The sequence below is a fragment of the Sus scrofa genome, chromosome 5 (genome assembly GCF_000003025.6).
Source record: "Sus scrofa isolate TJ Tabasco breed Duroc chromosome 5, Sscrofa11.1, whole genome shotgun sequence".
In the NCBI taxonomy this organism is placed as follows: Eukaryota; Metazoa; Chordata; class Mammalia; order Artiodactyla; family Suidae; genus Sus; species Sus scrofa.
This window is the reverse complement of record NC_010447.5, coordinates 33,166,370-33,186,711: the sequence shown is the minus strand read 5'-3', so window position 1 is coordinate 33,186,711 and position 20,342 is coordinate 33,166,370. Positions and strand designations below refer to the sequence as shown.

Sequence of the window (20,342 nt, the reverse complement as noted above, 5' to 3'; positions counted from 1 at the left end):
ATTATCTTTTTGAATTATACGTTTGTTGGATCATATGGCACCTCTATTTTTAGCTTTTTGAGGAATCTCCATTTTATTTTCCGCAGTGGCTGCACCAACTTACCTTTACAACAGTGTAGGGTACCCCTTTCTCCACACCCTCTCCAGCATTTGTAATTTGTAGACTTTTTAAAGATGGCCATTCTGACTGGTATTAGGTGGTACCTCACTGCAGTTTTGATTTGCATTTCTCTAATAATTAGCGATGTTGAACATCTTTTCACGTGCCTACTGGCCATCTGTATGTCTTTGGAGAAATGTCTGTTTAAGTCTTCTGCCCATTTTTCAACTGGGTTGTTTAGTTTTCTTGTTACTGAGTTGTATGAGCTGTTTGTATATTTTGGAAACTTAAGTCCTTGTTGGTCACATAATTTGCGAATATTTTCTCCCATTCCATTAGGTTTTTTCGTTTTGTTTACAAATGCTCGTAAGTTTGATAAGTCCTATTTTTTTTTATTTTTGCATTCATTTCTATTGCCTTAGGAGAATGACCTAAGAAAACACTGTTGTGATTTATGTCAGAGAATGTTTTACCTATGTTCTTTTCTAGAGGTTTTATGGCATCATATCTTGTATTTAAGTCTTTAAGCCATTTTGAGTTTATTTTTGTGCCTGGTGTGAGGGAGTGTTCTAACTTCCTTGATTTGCATGTGTCTGTCCAGCTTTCTCAACACCACTTGCTGAAGAGACTGCCTTTCCCCCATTGTATGTTTGTGCTTCCTTTGTTGAGGATTAATTGACCATGGCTCTGTGGGTTTATTTCTAAGCTGTTCTGTTCCATTGATGTATATGTCTGTTTTTGTGCCAAGGCCACACTGTTTTGATTACTGTTTGCTGACTTATTTTTAAGGTACTGTGACTTTTTTTCCTTGATGTCTTCTGCCTCCTTAGCATCCCTAATCTTATTTCAGCAGTATCTTAGATGTTAAAGGATGGGGTAAAGCCAATTTCCAAGGTATCTTATTTTTTTATGAGTTTGGGTTTGGTTTTGTTTGATTTGGTTGGCTTCGAAGAAGACAGTGGAAAATACAAAAGATGCCAGCACATGTACCACCCCGACCACAAGCTCTCTTGCTCAGAGACACAGACTTTCTAAGTGGAAAGAAGACTCTAAGCTATTTCAGAGACCGAAGGAAGGAGAAAATAAAAATAGCTTTTTCTTTCACATATTCTTGCCCCTGTGGGACAAAGTTGAATTGAGAGCCCAGCAGCTTACCCAGTATTCCTGTCTCAACTTCAAACTTAAATAGCTATAGTCTTTCTATTCCTTTGTATCATTTTTCTTATTCAAATAAAAAGAGGGAATTCCCATTGTGGCTCAGTGGTTAACGAATCCGACTAGGAACCAGGAGGTTGCGGATTCGATCCCTGCCCTTGCTCAGTGGGTTAAGGATCCGGCGCTGCTGTGAGCTTCGGGGTAGGTTGCAGACATGGTTAGGATTTGGCGTTGCTGTGGCTGTGGCGCAGCTGGGCAGCTGTAGCTCCGATTAGACCCCTAGCCTGGGAACCTCCATATGCTGCACATGCGGCCCTAAAAAGCAAAAAAGAAGAAGAAGAAGAAAGAGAAGGATTAAGAAAGGGATTGGGAGCTCCTGTTGTGGCTCAGTGGTTTAAGAATCTGAAGTAGTCTCCATAAGGATGCTGGTTTGATCCCTGGCCTTACTCAGTGGGTTAAGGATCTGGCGTTGCCGTAAGTCATGGTGTAGGTTGAGGATGTGCCTTGGGTCTGGCGTTGCTGCAGCTGTGGTGTAGGGCTGCAGCTACAGCTCTGATTCTGCCACTAGCCCGGGAACTTCCATATGCCATGGGTGTGGCCATAAAAAGAAAAAATAAGAAAGGGGTTTTATTTGTTGAGCCTCCTGTTTGGTTACTTGCAATTTGATCTTTATAACCATCCTGGAAGGTGTACTTACTATCTGCATTTTATAGGTGATGAAATTGAGGCTTGGGAATGTTTAGTAATTTGGGAGCTGGGATTCTAATGTATTAAAGGACTTCCTAAGAAGGACATAACGGAAATATCTCTTCAAAAAAGAATGTCACTGGAGTTCCCATCGTGGTGCAGTGGTTAACGAATCCAACTAGGAACCATGAGGTTGCGGGTTCGATCCCTGGCCTTGCTCAGTGGGTTAAGGATCCGGCGTTGCCATGAGCTGTGGAGTAGGTTGCAGACGCGGCTCGGATCCTGCGTTGCTGTGGCTCCTGGCGTAGGCCAGCGGCTACAGCTCCGATTCGACCCCTAGCCTGGGAACCTCCTTATGCCTCGGGAATCGGCCCTAGAAAAAGGCAAAAAAAGACAAAAAAAAAAAAAAAGAAAGAAAGAAAAAAAGAATTAGAAAAAAGTGGAGTTCCCTGGATCTGGCAATGTCACTGCCGCGGCATGGGTTTGATCCCTGGCCTGGGGAACTTCCACATGCCGTGGGTGTGGCCAAAAAAAAACATTAAAAAGTAAAAAGCAACTTGGGACAGATAGAAGTTTGCTTAATGTTCCAGGTAAAAATTTTGTTGGTAAATGTCAAAACTTTTACATTTTATTTTAACCTTTTCTAAAGGACACTATTTAATATGTACCTCATTTTTTTTGTCATAATAAATAATTCCCAAGTATAACTGTTTGGGGCTAGTTCAGGGTCCTTTTTTCATTAAGGGCTCTTTTTTCTCACCTTTGTCATTAAGACACTGTGACTTGTGACTGAAGTGAACAAACTGGAGTGGGAAAATACGATTTAAAATAAAACGAGAGGAGTTCCCGTCGTGGCGCAGTGGTTAACGAATCCGACTAGGAACCATGAGGTTGTGGGTTCGGTCCCTGTCCTTGCTCAGTGGGTTAACGATCCGGCGTTGCCGTGAGCTGTGGTGTAGACTGCAGACACGGCTCGGATCCTGCGTTGCTGTGGCTCTGGCATAGGTTGGTGGCTACAGCTCCAATTAGACCCCTAGCCTGGGAACCTCCATATGCCGTGGGAGCAGCCCAAGAAATAGCAAAAAGACAAAAAAATAAAATAAAATAAAATAAAACGAGAGTAGTCTATATTAACAGGAATATTAACTGTATTCCTGAAATGTTGAGGTGAGGGGTGTGGTGTCAGGTTCAGGGTAGGTATGGATTTGCAGCCAGGCTGTACCACTTCATTGGTTGTGTGAGCTTGGATTATTTAGTAATCCAAACCCTCGGAGTTCTCTCATGACCTAGCAGTTAAGGACTCAGCGCTGTCACTGCTGTGGCTTGGGTTTGATATCTGGCCTGGAAACTTCTGTGTTCTGTGGCTGTGGCCAAAAAAAAAATTTCCAAAACCTTAATTCCCTCATCAGTAAAATTGTGATAATAATATTGCCTGCCTCATAGTGAATGTGATGCGTTACTGAGAAAATGCACATAAAGCACTTAGAATAGAGCCCAAAATATACTAACTGCTCACTAAATATTTGCTCCTGTTATTAGAAATAATAAGATTCCGGAGTCCCCTTGGTGGCGCAGTGGTTAATGAATCCGACTGGGAACCGTGAAGTTGCAGGTTCAATCCCTGGCCTTGCTCAGTGGGTTAAGGATCCTGCATCGCCATGAGCTGTGGTGTAGGTTGTAGACACGGCTCAGATCCCGCGTTGCTGTGGCTCTGGCGTAGGCCGGCAGCTACAGCTCCGATTAGACCCCTAGCCTGGGAACCTCCATATGCTGCGGGTGTAGCCCTAGAAAAGACAAAAAAAAAAAAAAAAAAAAAAAAAAAAAAAAAGAAATAATAAGATTCCTTCAATCGATTCCATGCTTCCAAGCAACCCTGGGATTATAATTTTGCTTCCCACGTAGTTGCCTGACCATGAGACAAAAGTATTGAGTCCCTTGCATAGATAAGTATTTTACTATATATTAACATATTAGCATTTTTTAATTCAGTGAATTTTATTATATTTATACTTGAACAACCATCATCACAACCTAATTTTAGAACATTTCAATCCCAAAACCTCAGTCCATCCCTCTCCCTACAACCTGTCTCCTTTGGTAACTATAAATTTTTCAAAGTCTGTTTCTGTTTTGCAAATATCCTTTTTTTAGATTCCACATATAAGTGATAGCATATGATGTTTGTATCTCATTGTCTAACTTCACATAGGATGATAATTTCTATGTCCATCTACATTACTCCACACTCCATTATTTCATTACTTTTTATGGCTGAGTAATATTCCACTATATATACATACCACATTTTCTTTATCCATTCCTGTCGATGGACATTTAGGTTGCTTCCATGTCTTAGCTATTGAATATAGTGCATCAGTGAACATTGGGGTACATGTGTCTTTTCAAGTCGTGGTTTTTTGCTAGATAGATGCACAAGAATGGGATTGCTGGATCATGTAGTTCTTTTTTTTTTTTTTTTTCTTTAGGGCTGCAAGTGCAGCATATGGAAGTTCCCAAGCTAGGGATCTAATTGGAGCTGCAACAGCAGGTCTACGCCACAGACACAGCAACACCAGATCCGAGCATACCTGTGATCTACACCAAAGCTCACAGCAACCCCGGATCCATAACCCACTGAGCAGGACCAGGGATTGAACCTGCATCCTCATGGATACTAGTTGGGTTCATTTCCACTGAGCCACCATGAGAATTCCTGGATCATATGGTAATTCTATTTTTAGTTTTTTGAGGACTCTCCATACTGTTTTCCACAGTGGTTGCACCAATTTACGTTCCCACCAATAGCATAAGAGCATTCCTTTTTCTCCACACCCTCTCTAGCACTTACTGTTTGCAGACTTTTTGATGATGGCCATTCTGGCTGGTGTAATGTGGTACCTCAAAGTAGTTTTGATTTGCATTTCTCTAATAATGAATGATGTTGAACATCTTTTCATGTGTTTTTTGGCCATCCACATGTCTTCTTTGGAGAATTATCTGTTTAGATCTTCTGCCTATTTTTTGATGGTGTTGTTTTTTTGGTATTGAGCTGTAGGAGGTGTTTATAAATTTTGGAGATTAATCCCTTGTTAGTCACTTCATTTGAAAATATTTTCTCCCATTCTGTGGGTTGTTTTTTTGTTTTGTTTAGGATTTCCTTTTCGGTACAGAAACTTTTCAGTTTAATTAGGTCCCATTTGTTTATTTTTGGTTTTTTTGTCATTACTCTAGGAGGTAGATCTGAGAAGATGATGCCGTGGTTTGTGTCAGGGTGTTTGGCCTATGTTTTCCTCTGGGAGTTTTATAGTATCTGGTCTTATATTTAAGTATTTAATCCATTTTGAGTTTATTTTTGTGTATGGTGTTAGGGAGTGTTCTAGTTTCATTCTTTTACATGAAGCTGTACAGTTTTCCCAGCACCACTTATTGAACAGGCTCTCTTTTCTCCATTGTATATTCTTGCCTCCTTTGTCATAGATTAGTTGGCTGTAGGTGTGTGGGTTTAATTCTGGGCTTTCTATCCTGTTCCACTGATCTATATTTCTGTCTTTGTGCCAGTACCATACTGTTTTGATGACTGTAGCTTTGTAATAAAGTCTGAAGTTAGGGAGCCTGCTTCTTTCAGCTCCATTTTTCTTTCTCAGGATGGCTTTGGCTATTCTGGGTCTTTTGTGCTTCCAAACAAACTTTAAAATATGGACAAACTAACAAACTTTTGTTTTAGTTCTGTGAAAAATATCATTGGTAATTTGACAGGGATTGCATTGAATCTGTAGATTGCCTTGGGCAGTAGTCATTTTGATAATATTGGTTCTTCCAGTCCAAGAGCATGATATATCTTTCCGTCTGTTTGTGTCATCTTTTATTTGTTTCATCAGCATCTTATAGTTTTCAGAGTACAGGTCTTTTGTCTCCTTAAGTAGATTCATTCTAGATTTTTTTTTTCTTGATGTGATGGTAAATGGGATTGTTTCCCTCATTTCTCTTTCTGATCTTTCATTGTTAGTATATAGAAATGCAGTTGATTTCTGTGTATTAATTTTGTATGTGTCAACTTTACCAAATTCATTTGAGCTCTAACAGTTTTCTAGTAGCATCTTTAGGATTTTTCTAGGTACAGTAACATGTCACCTGCAAACAGTGATAGTTTTACTTCTTCCTTTCCAATTTGGATTCCTTTTATTTATTTTTCTTCTCTGATTGTTGTAGCTAGGACTTCTAAAACTGTGTTCAATAGTAATGGCAAGTGTGGACATCCTTTTCTTGTTCCTGATTGCAGCAGGAATTCTTTCAGCTTTTCACCATTGAGAATGATGTTAGCTCTGGGTTTGTCATATATGACCTTTATTATGCTGAGGTTGGTTCCCTCTATACCCACTTCCTGGAGGATTTTTATCAGAAACGGGTGGTGGATTTTGTCAAAGGCTTTTTCTGCATCAATTGAGAGAATCATATGGTTTTTATTCTTCAGTTTGTTAATTTACTGTATTACACTTATTGATTTGCAGATATTGAAAAGTCCTTGCATCCCTGGGATGAATCCCACTTGATCATGGTGTACAATCCTTTTAATGTATCAATGGATTCAGTTTGCTAGTATTTTGTTGAGGATTTTTGCATCCATGTTCATCAGTGATATTGACCTGTAATTTTCTTATTTTGTGGTATCTTTGTCTGGTTTTGGTATCAGGATGCTGGTGGCCTTATAGAATGGGTTTGGAAATGTTCCTTCCTCTGCAGTTTTCTAGAATAGTTTCTAAAGGATAGGTGTTAGCTTTTGCTAAAATTTTGATAGAATTTGCCTGTGAAGCCATCTGGTCCTGGATTTTTGTCTGTTGGAAGTTTTTTATTCACAGTTTCAATTTCAGTACTTGTGGTTGGTCTTTCATCTTTTCTATTTCTTCTTGGTTTAGTCTTAGAAGATTGAAGATTGTACTTTTCTAAAAATTTTTCCATTTCATCTAGGTTGTACATTTTATTGGCATATAGTTGCTTGTAGTAGTCTCTTATGATCCTTTGTGTTTCTGTGATGTCATTTTATTGGCATATAGTTGCTTGTAGTAGTCTCTTATGATCCTTTGTGTTTCTGTGATGTCTGTTGTAGCATATTTAGGATTTTCTAGGTACAGTAACTTCTCCTTTTTCATTTCTAGTTTTATTGATTTTGAGGCCTCTCTCTTTTTTTTTTTTTTTTTTTTTTTTTTTTTTTTTTTTGTCTTTTTGCTTTATCTAGGGCCACTCCTACAGCATATGGAGGTTCCCAGGCTAGGGGTTGAATTGGAGCTGCAACCGCCGGCCTATGCCACAGCTGCAGCAACGTGGGATCCGAGCCGCATCTGCAACCTACACCACAGCTCAGAGCAACGCTGGATCCTTAACCCACTGAGCAAGGCTAGGGATCGAACCTGCACCTCATGGTTCCTAGTCAGACTCATTAACCACTGTGCCACAATGGGAACTCCTCCAAGACCTCTCTCTTTTTTTTTCTTTTTTTTTTTTCTTGATGAGTCTGGTTTAAGGATTTATCAATTTTGTTTATCTTTTCAAAGAACCAGCTTTTCATTTCATTGATCTTTTCTGTGGTTGTCTTCATTTCTATTTCATTTATTTCTGCTCGGCTCTTTATTTCTTTCCTTTTACTAACTTTGGGTTTTGTCTGTTCTTGTTTCTCTAGTTGCTTTAGGTGTAAAGTTAAGTTGTTTATTTGAGATTTTTCTTGTTTCCTGAGGTAGGCTTGTGTTGCTATAAACTTTCCTCTTAGAATTGCTTTTGCTGCATCCCATAGATTTTGGACTGTTGTGTCCTTGTTGTCATTTGCTTCTAGGTATTTTTTAATTTCCTCTTTGATTTCTTCAGTGATCCATTGGTTGTTTAGCATGATGTTTAGTCTCCATGTGTTTGTGTTTTTTGCAGTTTTTTCCTTGTTGATTTCTAGTCTTATAGCATTGTGTTCAGAAAAGATACTTGATATGATTTCAATTTTCTTAAATTTACTGAGACTTGATTTGTGGCCCAGAATGTGATCTATCCTAGAGAATGCTCCATGTGCACTTGAGACGAATGTGTATTCTGCTGCTTTTGGACTGAATATTTTATAAATATCTATTAAGTCCATCTGGTTTACTGTATCTAATCTTAAGGCCTGTGTTTCCTTGTTGATTTTCTGTCTGGATAATCTGTCCATTGCTGTAAGTGGTGTGTTAAAATCCCCTGCTATTATTGCCAATTTATCCTTTTAAGGTTGTTAGCAGTTGCCTTATATATTGAGGTGATCCTGTGTTGGGTGTGTATATATTTACAGTTGTTATATCTTCCTGTATTGATCTTTTGATCATTATGTAACATCCTTCTTTGACTTTTATAACATTCTTTATTTTATGGTCTATTTTGTCTAATATAAGTATTGCTACTCCAACTTTCTTATGATTTCCATTTGCATGGAATATTTTCTTCCATCCTCTCTTTCAGTTCGTATGTGTCTCTAGAACTGAAGTAGGTCTCTTGAAGACAGTATGTATATGGGTCTTGGTTTTGTATCCATTCAGCCCTTTTGGTTGGGGCATTTAGTCCATTTACATTTAAGGTAATTATTGATATGTATGTTCTCATTGCCATTTTATTAACTGTTTTGCATTTGTTTTTGTTGGTCTTTTTTCTTCCCTTGTGGTTTGATAACTATCTTTTTTTTTTTTTTTTCTTTTTCAGGCCTCACCAGAAAGTATATGCAAGTTCCCAGGGCAGGAGTCAAATCAGAGCTACAGCTGCTGGCCTGTGTCACAGCCACAGCAACACCAGATCTAAGTCCCATCTGCCACATACACTGCAGCTCATGACAATGCCAGATTCCCCAACCCATTGAGCAAGGCCAGGGATCAAACCCACATCCTCATGGATTTGTTTCCTGCCACAACAGGAACTCCTGATAACTATCTTTAGTGTTGTGTTTGGATTGCTTTTTCTTATTTGTGTGTGTATCTATTGTAGATTTTTGGTTTGGGGTTACCATGAGGTGATTTGTGTGTGTGTATATTGTAGTTTTTGGTTTGATAGAGAAATCTATATATGTCAAGATTGTTTTTAGTTGTTGGTCTCTTAAGTGCAAGTGCATCTCCAGTATCCTGCATTTGTACCCTCTTCTTCTCACAATTTCTGATTTTGGTAGCATATTTGTGTGTGGATGACTTCCTACCTTTACTATATGTATGCCTTTACCACTGAGCCTTGTCATTTGTAATATTTTTGTTTCTAGTTGTGGTCTTTTTCACCTAGAGAAGTTCCTTTAGTATTTGATGTAAAGCTGGTTTAATGGTGCTGAATTCTCTTAGCTTTTGCTTGTCTGTAAAGCTTTTGATTTCCCTTCAAATCTGAATGAGATACTTGCTGGGTAGAATAATCTTGGTTGGAGGTTTTTTCCTTTCATCACTTTAAGTGTATCATGCAACTTCCTTCTAGCCTGCAAAGCTTGTGCTGAAAAATCAGCCAATAACCTTACTGGGTTCCCCTGTATGTTATTTGTTTCTTTTCCCTAGTGGCTTTCAATATTTCCTCTTTAATTTTGGTGAGTTTGATTAGTATTTGTCTTGGGGTGTCCTTCCTTGGGTTTATTTTGTATAGTATTTGTCATGCTTCATGGATTTGAGTGAGTGATCCCTTTCCCATGTTAGGGAAGTTCTTGGCTATTATCTCTTCAAGTATTTTCTCTGGCCCTTTCTCTCTTTTCTCCTCTAGCACCCCTACAATACAGATGTTGGTACATTTAAAGCTGTCCCAGAGTTCTCTTAGTCTTGTCTTCATTTCTTTTCAGCTTCATTTCTTTTTCTTTTCTGTTCCACGTCAGTAATTTCCACTGGTATGCCTTCCACTGGTATGCCTTCCACCTCACCTATTCATTCTTCTGCCTCCTGTACTCTGTACAGAGTTCCTTCTAGTGAGTTTTTTAATTTTAGCTATTGTATTTTGCATCTCTGCTTGCTTAATCTTTAAATCTTCTATTTCTTCATTCAGTGTTTCTTGTAATTTATCAATCTTTGCCTCCAGTTTATTTCTAAGATTTTGAATCATCTTTAGTATCATTAAAATTTTTTCATGGAGGTCAGTAATCTCCAGATCACTTAGCTGTTTTCCTGGGTTTTTTTTCTTGTTCCTTTGTCTGAGTCATACTTCTCTGCTTTTTCATGTTGCGTAGATTATTTTTGTGTGGTCTCCTTTTTGCAGGCAATAGGTTGTAGCCTCTCTTGCTTCTGATGTCTTGTGGCTGAAGTTGGCACAGGGGCTTGCTGCAGACTTCCTGATGGGAGGGACTGGTTCCTGCCCACTGGTGGGTGGAGCTGATTCTTATCACCCTGATGGATGGGGAATTGTGTCTCTGGATGTGATTAGAGGTGGCTCTATGCCTTTGGGGATAGGGGGGTGTCTTTAGGCAGCCTGTGGGCTGATGGGTGGGGCTGTGATCCCACCCAGTTTTTTGTTTGGCCTGAGGCTTCTCAGCCCTGATGGATGGGGCCAGGTTTTTCTAAAATGGCCACCTCCAGAGGAGTTCATGCTGATGATTATTCCTGAGGCCTTTTCCTCCAAGGCCCCCTATTTTCCCAGTAGATCCTCCAAGGTCTGCAGGCAGGTCTGATCCAGATTCCTATGGAATCTCTGCTTTGCCCTGGGACCTAGTGCACATGAAAGCCTGTGTGCACATTTCAAGAGCAGACTTTCCACCAGTCCCATAGAGCTCCTGTGCACAAGGCCCATTGGCTCTCAATGCCAAATGCTCCAGGGACTCCTCCTCCCAATGCCAGACCTCAGGCATGGGAACCTGAGGTGGGGCTCAGAACTCTCACTCCCATGGGTGAGCCTCTGCAATACAGTTACTTTCCAGTCTGTGAGCTGCCCACCCAATGGGTATGGGGTTGCTTATAACAGCATAATTATCCCTCTTACCATCTCAATGGGGCCTTCTCTTTGCCTTTTGGTGTAGGGTATCTTTTTTGGTAGTTTTCAGTCTCTTGTTTGTGGTTGTTTAGCAATTGATTGTAATTTTGTTGTTTTCATGAGAGAAGGTGAGTTCTAATCCTTCTACTCCTCCATCTTAACCCCATCTCCAATGCATCGGCACTTTTGAGCTTTGTTTAGGACTTTATGGCACCTACCTATGATGATGCGCAATACAGTTTGGTGACTGAATAAAGAACTTGGAAATGATAGGAATAGATTTAGATTGTCATCTGTGTTCTCTCATTTTGATAATATGTGCTATAAATGGAATTTTTTCAACAACCACCAACAAATTTAACTTATAATTTAAAATACAGTCAAGCTACCAATCTGATTTATACGAAAAATAAGTTTGCCAAGTTCTGATTCAAGATGGTGACATAGGAGAGTCCTGAAATCGCCTTTTCCCACAGACACACCAGAACTGTGTATTGAACAATTATCTAGGCAAGAAACCTAAAAACTACCTGAGCAACTTCTATACATCAGGTAAACAAGAAAAAACCTACATTGAAGCAGGTGGGAGAGGCTGAGACACAATCTTGCCATAAACCCATCTCTGGTATAGCAACCCACAATCAAGGAGGAACACACAACTCCAAGCTGCTCCCTGAGAAGAAAATGTTTGAATCCCACATCTGGCACCCCAACTTTTAAGACCTGCACCTAAGAGACAAGCCTACAAAACATCTAGCTTTGAAAGAGACAGGGTTTGTATCCATGAGAACCACAAGGCTATAGCAAACTGAGAGACAGTACCTAAAGGACTCTCGCAGACTTACCTGGCTACCCTCAGGGCCCAGTGCTGAGGCATCTGACTATAAAGTGCTCAGTCTTTCTATGAAAGAGGGCTATTTGCTTGTCTGAAAACTTCAGCCTGATGAAGAGTCCTCTAATTTAACATACATCCAGGAGCCAACTGAAACACTCTCCAACTATTTATAAACCTGACTAGTATCTATGAGGATGCAGGTTCGATCCCTGGTCTCACCCTGGGTTAAGGATTCAATGTTGCTGTGAGCTGTGGTGCAGGTCACAGACGCGGCTCAGATCCACATGGCGCTGTGGTTGTGGTATAGGCCAGCAACTGCAGCTCCAATCTAAGGCCTAGCCTGGGAACTTCCATATGCCACAGGTGCAGCCCTGAGGCAAAATAATTATAGTAATAAATAATAAATTTTAAAAAGAAGTTCCCTGGTGGCCTAGTGGTTAAAGATCTAGGATTGTCACTGTTGTGACACAGGACTGATCCCTGGCCCAGGAACTTCCACATGACATGGATGTAGCCAAAAAAAAAAAAAAACCCCAAAATCAGAGACCAAATAAATTGGTAGTTGCCCAGAGGCAGAGGGTGGGGTAAAACAGGTGAAGGTGGTCAAAAAGTACAAACTTCCAGTTATAAAATCAATAAGTCCTGGGGATATAATGTACAGCATGGTAAGTATGGTTCATAATACTGTATTATATACTTTAAATTTGCTAAGAGTGAATCTTAAAAGTTTTTATCACAAGAAAAAAAATTGTAACTATATTAACTGGGCATACTCTTACTATTTCATAATACATATATATGATATTAAATATTTTTACACCTGAAACTAATATATTATATTTCATCTCCATTTTTTCTTTTTCTCTGTCTTTTTGCCTTTTCTTAAGCCACTCCAGCGGCATATGGAGTTTCCCAGGCTAGGGGTCTAATTGGAGCTGTAGCCGCCGGCCTACGCCAGAGCCACAGCAACACAGGATCCAAGCCACATCTGCAACCTACATCACAGCTCACGGAAATGCCGGACCCTTAACCCACTGAGCAAGGCAGGGAACGAACCTGCAACCTCATGGTTCCCAGTCGGATTCGTTAACCACTGAGCCACGACGGGAACTCCTCCACTTTTTCTAATTTTACCATCCCTCTAAAACACCTTAACTTAAAACAGCTAATAAATATTAGACATATTTTTCTTAATTGATTATAAGAATTTTTTAATAGCCCATAAAATATATTAACATTTTATTCTCTTTTTGTCTTGCAGGTGTAAAGGGTCAAGTGTTTGATCAGAATGAGACTCCCTTACCCAATGTAATTGTAGAAGTCCAAGACAGAAAACATATTTGCCCTTACAGAACCAACAAATTTGGAGAGTATTACCTCCTTCTCTTGCCTGGGTCCTATGTAATAGAGGTGAGTATGCAATGCTAGTTATTGTTATTAAAGTATTATAGAATTAATAATACTTACTCACATAGAAAGAATCTAAAATAAACCTGGAAAGGCCAAAAGTAGATACCTCGGGACAGAAGAATGGATCAACATCAGACTTGCATTTGGCAGGAAGTAGGTGAGATGGCAATAATAGGACTGAACCCCCAAAATCATGCTTTTTCCCAGCTGGCAATTAACTTTTGATAGAAGCCAAATACCATTTTTGGTGATACCTTTTATAATAAAAAATGAAACAAACCATATTAATAGTAAGAATAAACAAACAATGTAGCCAAAATATTTCCAAGCTTCATGGAATACCATTTTAATGGCTGTTCCATGAAACATAATTTCTACTATTAAAAAATAGATTGGGGGAGTTCCCATCATGGCACAGTGGTTAACGAATCTGACTAGGAACCATGAGGTTGCGGGTTCGATCCCTGCCCTTGCTCAGTGGGTTAGGGACCCGGCGTTGCCGTGAGCTGTGGTGTAGGTTGCAGACGCGGCTCAGATCCCGCGTTGCTGTGGCTCTGGCGTAGGCCGGCGGCTACAGCTCCGATTAGACCCCTAGCCTGGGAACCTCCTTATGCCGCGGGAGTGGCCCTAGATAAAGCAAAAAGACAAAAAAAAAAGATTGGGGAGTTCCCATAGTGGCTCAGTGATAATGAACCTGACTAGTATCCATGAGGATGCAGGTTCAATCCCTGGCCTTGCTCAGTGGGTGAAAGGATCTGGCATTGCAATGAGCTGTGGTGTAGGTCACAGATGTGGCTTGGATCCTGAGTTGCTGTGGCTCTGGCATAGCCAGGCATTTGCAGCTCCATTTCGACCCCATAGACCTCTAGCCTGGGAACTTCCATATGCTGTGGGTGCAGCCCTAAAAAACAAAAACAAAAAAAATTGGGACACAAGTAATTTAGAACTCATTACAAATAAAACTTAATCCAAATAAAATTTGATCCACAAAGTTTACCACTGTATTAAGTGATAGACATATTTTGCAGCTCTTTTTTTTTTTTTTTTTTTTTTTTTTTTGTCTTTTGTGTTTTGTTGTTGTTGTTGCTATTTCTTGGGCTGCTCCCGCGGCATATGGAGATTGCCAGGCTAGGGGTTGAATCGGAGCTGTAGCCACCAGCCTACACCAGAGGCACAGCAACGCAGGATCCGAGCCGCGTCTGCAACCTACACCACAGCTCACGGCAACGCCGGATCATTAACCCACTGAGCAAGGGCAGGGACCGAACCCGCAACCTCATGGTTCCTAGTCGGATTCGTTAACCACTGCGCCACGACGGGAACTCCTGCAGCTCTTTCTTAAGCAAATGATGGTATCTTCTAATCAATGCAAGTAAAATTCCAGGTTTAATTCTATTTATGGTTTTTGTTTTGTTTTGTTTTGTTTTTTGGCTGCACTCGAGGCATGTGGGAGTTCCTGGGTCAGGGATCAAACCTGTGCCACAGCAGTGAACCAAATCCTTAACCACTGGGCCACCAGGGAACTCCCTAAATTCTATGTAAGACGCATGTCTCTGAGTCATTTATTTCTCTAAGGAGGCAGTGACTAGTTTAAGCCTGAGTGTGTTTATGTGAATGAATTAATGAATAAGTACCTGATTTATCTGGCCATATTGTGCCTCTTCCTCTTGGGTGTGACTTTCTCTAACAATGTCAAGATTCTCGTAGTTTGCTTAGTGAGTCATACAGAGCTACTCCTGAGAGAAGGTGGTCATTTATTCTGCAATGAAAAGTGGCTTCATAGTTCATTCTTTCATCTTTTAGGACATAATAAAAGACAGGCTCTTCAGTTTATAAAACTCCATAGGATTAAAATCCCCTGCTCCAGAGGTTAGCCCCCAGGTCCCCAGCACTCTGAGTGAGAAGCATTGATAACTAATCCTTTTCCTGAGCATGTCTCCTACTGAGGAGATGAATAGAGCTGGAAAGACCTCAACTCACTCTGAATCTCTGCTTAAAAAGGCCCTTTATTTTCCTGTCATCTACTTTGACATTTCCATTATATGAAAAAAAAAGCATTTTCCTTGTAGTGAATCTACATTATTTTTATGCAGTCCCACAAATAAGCCACATCTTTATAGAATAACATTATGAATGGTTCATTTCCAGTTAGACTAACACAGCACATGTTGGCTTTAGTTCCAAGTTCTAGGACAAGAGAGGAAGGTAAGACTCTGGAAGCTGAAATGAGTGGCTAAAATACATGCTAGTTAGTGGTTATGTAAGTCGTAGGCCCCATTCTTTTCCCTCTCTACTATATGTAAGAAAAGCATTTCTCAGTGGATATAATCTATAGTTAATTTAGTGTTTGTCATATCTTTTTCCTGATCTTTTTGTCCACCTAAAAGATAAATCTAGCTGACGATTCAGACTCATATGGACAAAACCAGGTAAAATCAAAGCTTCATACGGAAGCAGTAAACTTACCCACTCAGATCAGCTGCAAGGAAAATGGAATAAATCGAGCAAAGAATTCCACTTATAAATAATCTTGATACCAAGTCAGGATGTTAAGCACAGATTTGGAACAAAGAAAAACAGTCAACTCTTTACCTTTGCTCTCCATGAAAACGATGCTGGCAGAAATCAGCCTATTGCTTCCAGCTTCTGACTCACATCTCAGATAAGGGAACCGTCTTTATTTCACCCTGCAGTTCTCAGCAGCAGCATTAACAACTGTCGTCCACATCATAGGCATTGGATAACTCACTCAGCGAGCAAGACCGAAGCTGTTACTAGCCTGGGAGACGGCAGATTGTCACATGTGTTTGATAAGGGCTGCATTTTAGTGGTGGATAACAGTGTTTTCAGTGTTGGCACTACAAAACATTTGAAATCACTCAGATAACTGTTTCTTGTTTCCTCTCAGGTTACCGTCCCTGGACACAACCCACATCTCACAAAGGTGACTATTCCCCCCAAATCCCAGAACTTCAGTGCTCTTAAAAAGGATATTTTACTTCCATTCAGAGGGCAATTGGATCATATCCCAGAATCAAATCCTTTATGTCCTATGATTCCTCTTTACAGAGATTTGCAAGGCCACTCAGTTGCAACAAAGCCCAGTCTGTTCTTATTTTTAGTGACTCTTTTTCACATATTGTTCAAATAAAACAAAATGTGAAACTCAACCCCCATCACCACCTGGAATCAGGGATTACTCAAGCCAGGTTGCTGCAACTCTAACTCCCTCTGTGGGACACCTCGACTGGTTAAATGCCACAGTCCTTCCCTAAGAAGAGAAATGGTTGTTTCTAAAACCTGCAACAAGCCACGTATGGTGATAATGGAAGGAATGATTTAGTCTTGATGGAAGACATCTACCCATCAAATACCGCCCACTTACACTTAATCTTGAAGTATTCTTAGAAATTTGTAAGAAGTTAAACTTGAGAAGCAAAAAAGAAGTTCCTGCAAGAAAAAAAAAAAAAAAAGGAACAAGGAACTTATTTTGTATACAGAGAGCCAAATGAATATAAGCAATGAAGATGAACATTTACTGATCACCTACTACATACAAGACCTTGTCATGTGTGCTACATGTGACAAGATGGTGCCATATATAATTTTCAGTGCAAGGACAAGTGATAATAGGACTGGGAATATTAAGGTTTGCCAATGTTTTAAGAATATATAAGAAAAAAACAGGCAACCACATCTCAGTGGTCCAAGAATATATGGATCTGATGGGATGATAAATTTGTCTACAGAGCCCCCAAATAATAGGTCAATTAAGTTAGGGTCCCTGCCTTTCTGCAACTGGTGACACAGTCTTCGGTTATATCAACGACCTCCAAATGCCTGAGCTCCAGACTCAGGTCTGACTCTCCACTGGATGTATCTATGTGGACGTGACCCATTGATGCCTCAAACTCAACATGTTGAAAATTGAACATACTTTTCTCCCCAGAGTTGCTCTTCCTCCTGCATTCTCTTTCTCATACTGAGAGCACCAAACTAGAAGCCTGGGAGTTACCCGCGATAACTCCACCTCCTCCTCCTCCTCCATTCCATGTCTTCACTCACTATAGACTGTTATTTGTGCATGTTGATTGATTCTGCCCTCTCGCGTGGCTACTAACATTGCCAGGTTTGGGCCATCATAGCTCACCTGCACCACAGCCAACAGCCTTACTGGTCTTTTGCTCCCAGCCTCCTTCTCTTCAAATCCCACCTCCACACAGCTCTGGGGAAAAGGACCTATTTAAAACAAAAAACAACAATCAACTCTTTGTAGTTCCTACACACATAACATGCTGTGTCTCCTCTGTGTAAGAAATGCCATCCTGGAGTTCCCCTTGTCGCTCCGCGGTTAACGAACCTGACTAGCATCCATGAGGACATGGGTTCGATCCCTGGCCTCACTCAGTGGGTTAAAGATCCGGCATTGCCATGAGCTGTGGTGTAGGTCGCAGACGTAGCTCAGATCCTGAGTTTCTGTGGCTGTGATGTAGTCCAGTGGCTACAGCTCCGATTGGACCCCTAGCCTGGAAACTTCCATGTGCCACGGGTGTAGCCCTAAAAAGACGAAAAAAAAAAAAAAAGAAAAGAAAAGAAAGAAAAAGAAGAAATGCCATCCTGACCCACTACCTTTTCTTTCCCACTCCTCCTTTTAAAATTCAGTTCAGGTATCAACTCCCCTAGGAAACGTTTGCTGACCACTGTCCCATTCCACTGTTTCACCCTCTCCTGGTCAGTCTGGGGGCCCTGCCTCTCTGTTCCCCAAATTAAACAGGGACCCTCTGTTATGGCATTTATAACACTGTATTATGATTGTCTGCTTCCATGTGTGAGTTCCTCTGGTAGAGTGTGAGGTCTCTGAAACCAAGGTCTATTTAATTTGTTTGAAAAACTTACTATCCTCAGTTCCTAGCACATGGTGAGACCTGAATGAATGAATAAAGATATCCAGAAACCTGCTACTCTTAAAACATTATATGTAAAACTTGGTGAGGGGTGGGAGGGTATCAAACAGAAAAAAAATAGCAACACTGGTAAGCAAATTTCTGAATGCTATGTATTACTCATGGAAAGTGAGTTGCCTTGGCTCTTTAAATTGAAAGTTCTATAGCATCTGGAAAAACGATAGTGGGTTTGGTACATGCTTGGTGATACATGGGCATTTAGGAGCTACTCCTGTGCCAGGTTTATTCTGCATGCACAAAATCATACATGTTAATATAAGCAAAATATATAGCCTTCTTTTAAATCTGGTAATAACCTGAGTATCTTGATCATTTTTATTTAAATAAGCAATAATTATATAGTTGAAAGTATAAATACGTTACAGAAAATTATTTTGGTATATCAGATAAAAGTGTATAAAACTCAACTTACCATCAAGTGCTAAACAATTTTCAATCAGACATTCTAACTTTTCCTTTTCTAAGACAGTGAATTTTGAAGAGAGGGACATGAACCAAAATTTGATTTGGTTCCTCATAAGCCTTCATGTACATTTCTTAAGGAAATAGTTTTAAAATCAGAAATTTTTATCAGAATCAAGCTTAAAACCATTTAGTAACAAGCAAAACAATTTAGAGTAATTTCCAATCTGAATGTAAACCAAACATGAATTTAGTTCAGAGCAGGTTTGGGGTACTTATTTTGCAGCTACAATTCTGTGCTTGAAAGGGAAGTTTGTCCCAAGGATTTGGTCTGGTGGAATCCAGTCATGCCCTCCACTCATCATGTGACGTGTTTAAGAGGAGAAATGACCATGGCATTCTGACGACAGGGGGACCAGGTCCCCAGATCTCCCTGCGTAACACCTTTCCTACTGTGGTCCACCCTCTTAGGCTGGTGATTATGCTCCTTCAGTTCTAAGTTCAGGTATAATTCCTTTTACGGAGACGCTAACATGGCAAAGGTTTTCGAAAGAGGAGAAAAGATAGCATGTGCAATAAAATGATCATGAGACGGCAAGAGCCCTGTGAGCCAAGCCACCCGTGTTCAGTTTCCTTACCTGTGAAATGAAGGTCTCTGCTTGACTGTGATGCTGTGACTGTCACTAGCAGCGGAGTAAGATGCCACACTCTGGTGCCTGTTTTGGGTGCCTGACCAGGTGGAGGGAAGATTATTAACACTCAAGGGACACACATATTTTGACAGCAGTATAATATAACTTATTAGAGACCAGGAAGCAGAATTGGCTGAAAAACTAAAATACTGGCTAGCTGGAATGCTCATTTAATAATATTTAAGGAAACATTCATGAAATAACACTGCTTTCTCTCATGTACCTCCTCACATTATAATAAGTGTGAACATAAATGAATTTAAATGGTGGGGAGTATTTTAGAGAAATGTCAAGTCACTGCAGATAAGCGTCAATGTTGATTTTGGTGCTTAATTTATCACAGACTTGAGCTGTTGGATGTATCACAAATGTTAAAGAGCCTCTTCTCAATATTTCTGAAAGCCTAAGAAATCAGCATTTTTGTTCCAGAAGCAAATTTGCATTTGTAGTGTTTCTTTAAATGTATGAAAGAGGCTAGCTCTCCCTTTAGAAAGTAAAAATATCTGGCACTGGATTAGAAATATCTTTTCTGGGGAGTTCCCGTTGTGGCACAGCAGAAACAAATCTGACTAGAGACTATGAGATTGCAGGTTAGATCCCTGGCCTCGCTCAGTGGGTTAAGGATCCGGCGTTGCCATGAGCTGTGGTGTAGGTCGCAGACACGGCTCGAATCTGGCCTTGCTGTGGCTGTGGTGTAGGCCAGCAGCTGTAGCTCCCATTAGACCCCTAGCCTGGCAACCTCCATATGCTGCTGGTGCGGCCCTGAAAGACAAAAGACAAAAAAAAGAAAAATCTTTTCTTAGGGAATCTAGAAAAACGAGCGTCGCATATTATCTTATTGTAATGGGGAAGTTGCTTTTTGAGAAACATGGTTCATATTCTACACAGTGATAATCCAGTCGCCTATTTTATGACAGATTTAGCTTGGCGGGAAGCAGGGGAAGGATGATGTGGTTAAAGAGAAAAAGTTCACAGCACCTAAAGTAGAAATTCTGGGAAAGTCTAACCTCATTGTAAACCTTACATTGTATCACTGATAAACAGATACTGTACTGTATTGCTCACGAACCACCTTATCATATTTTGGAAGATGAACTATTCACCAGCCTTTTATAGATGTTGCATAAACTGATTTTACAAGTTTTCTCAGTGACTTTCTTTTGTACTATGAGAAC

At 40.2% G+C, this 20,342-nt stretch overlaps 1 protein-coding gene across 1 annotated transcript in view; it reads left to right on the top strand.

Moving 5' to 3' along the window:
- CPM (carboxypeptidase M) overlaps positions 1-16,618 on the top strand; it is a 94,269-nt gene extending 77,651 nt beyond the window's left edge. Inside the window, exons 8-9 of the mRNA XM_021091972.1 lie at positions 12,961-13,109; positions 16,018-16,618. Of these exons, the coding sequence (XP_020947631.1) occupies positions 12,961-13,109; positions 16,018-16,260 (392 nt within the window). The 3' untranslated portion in view covers positions 16,261-16,618. The remainder of the gene's footprint in view (positions 1-12,960; positions 13,110-16,017) is intronic.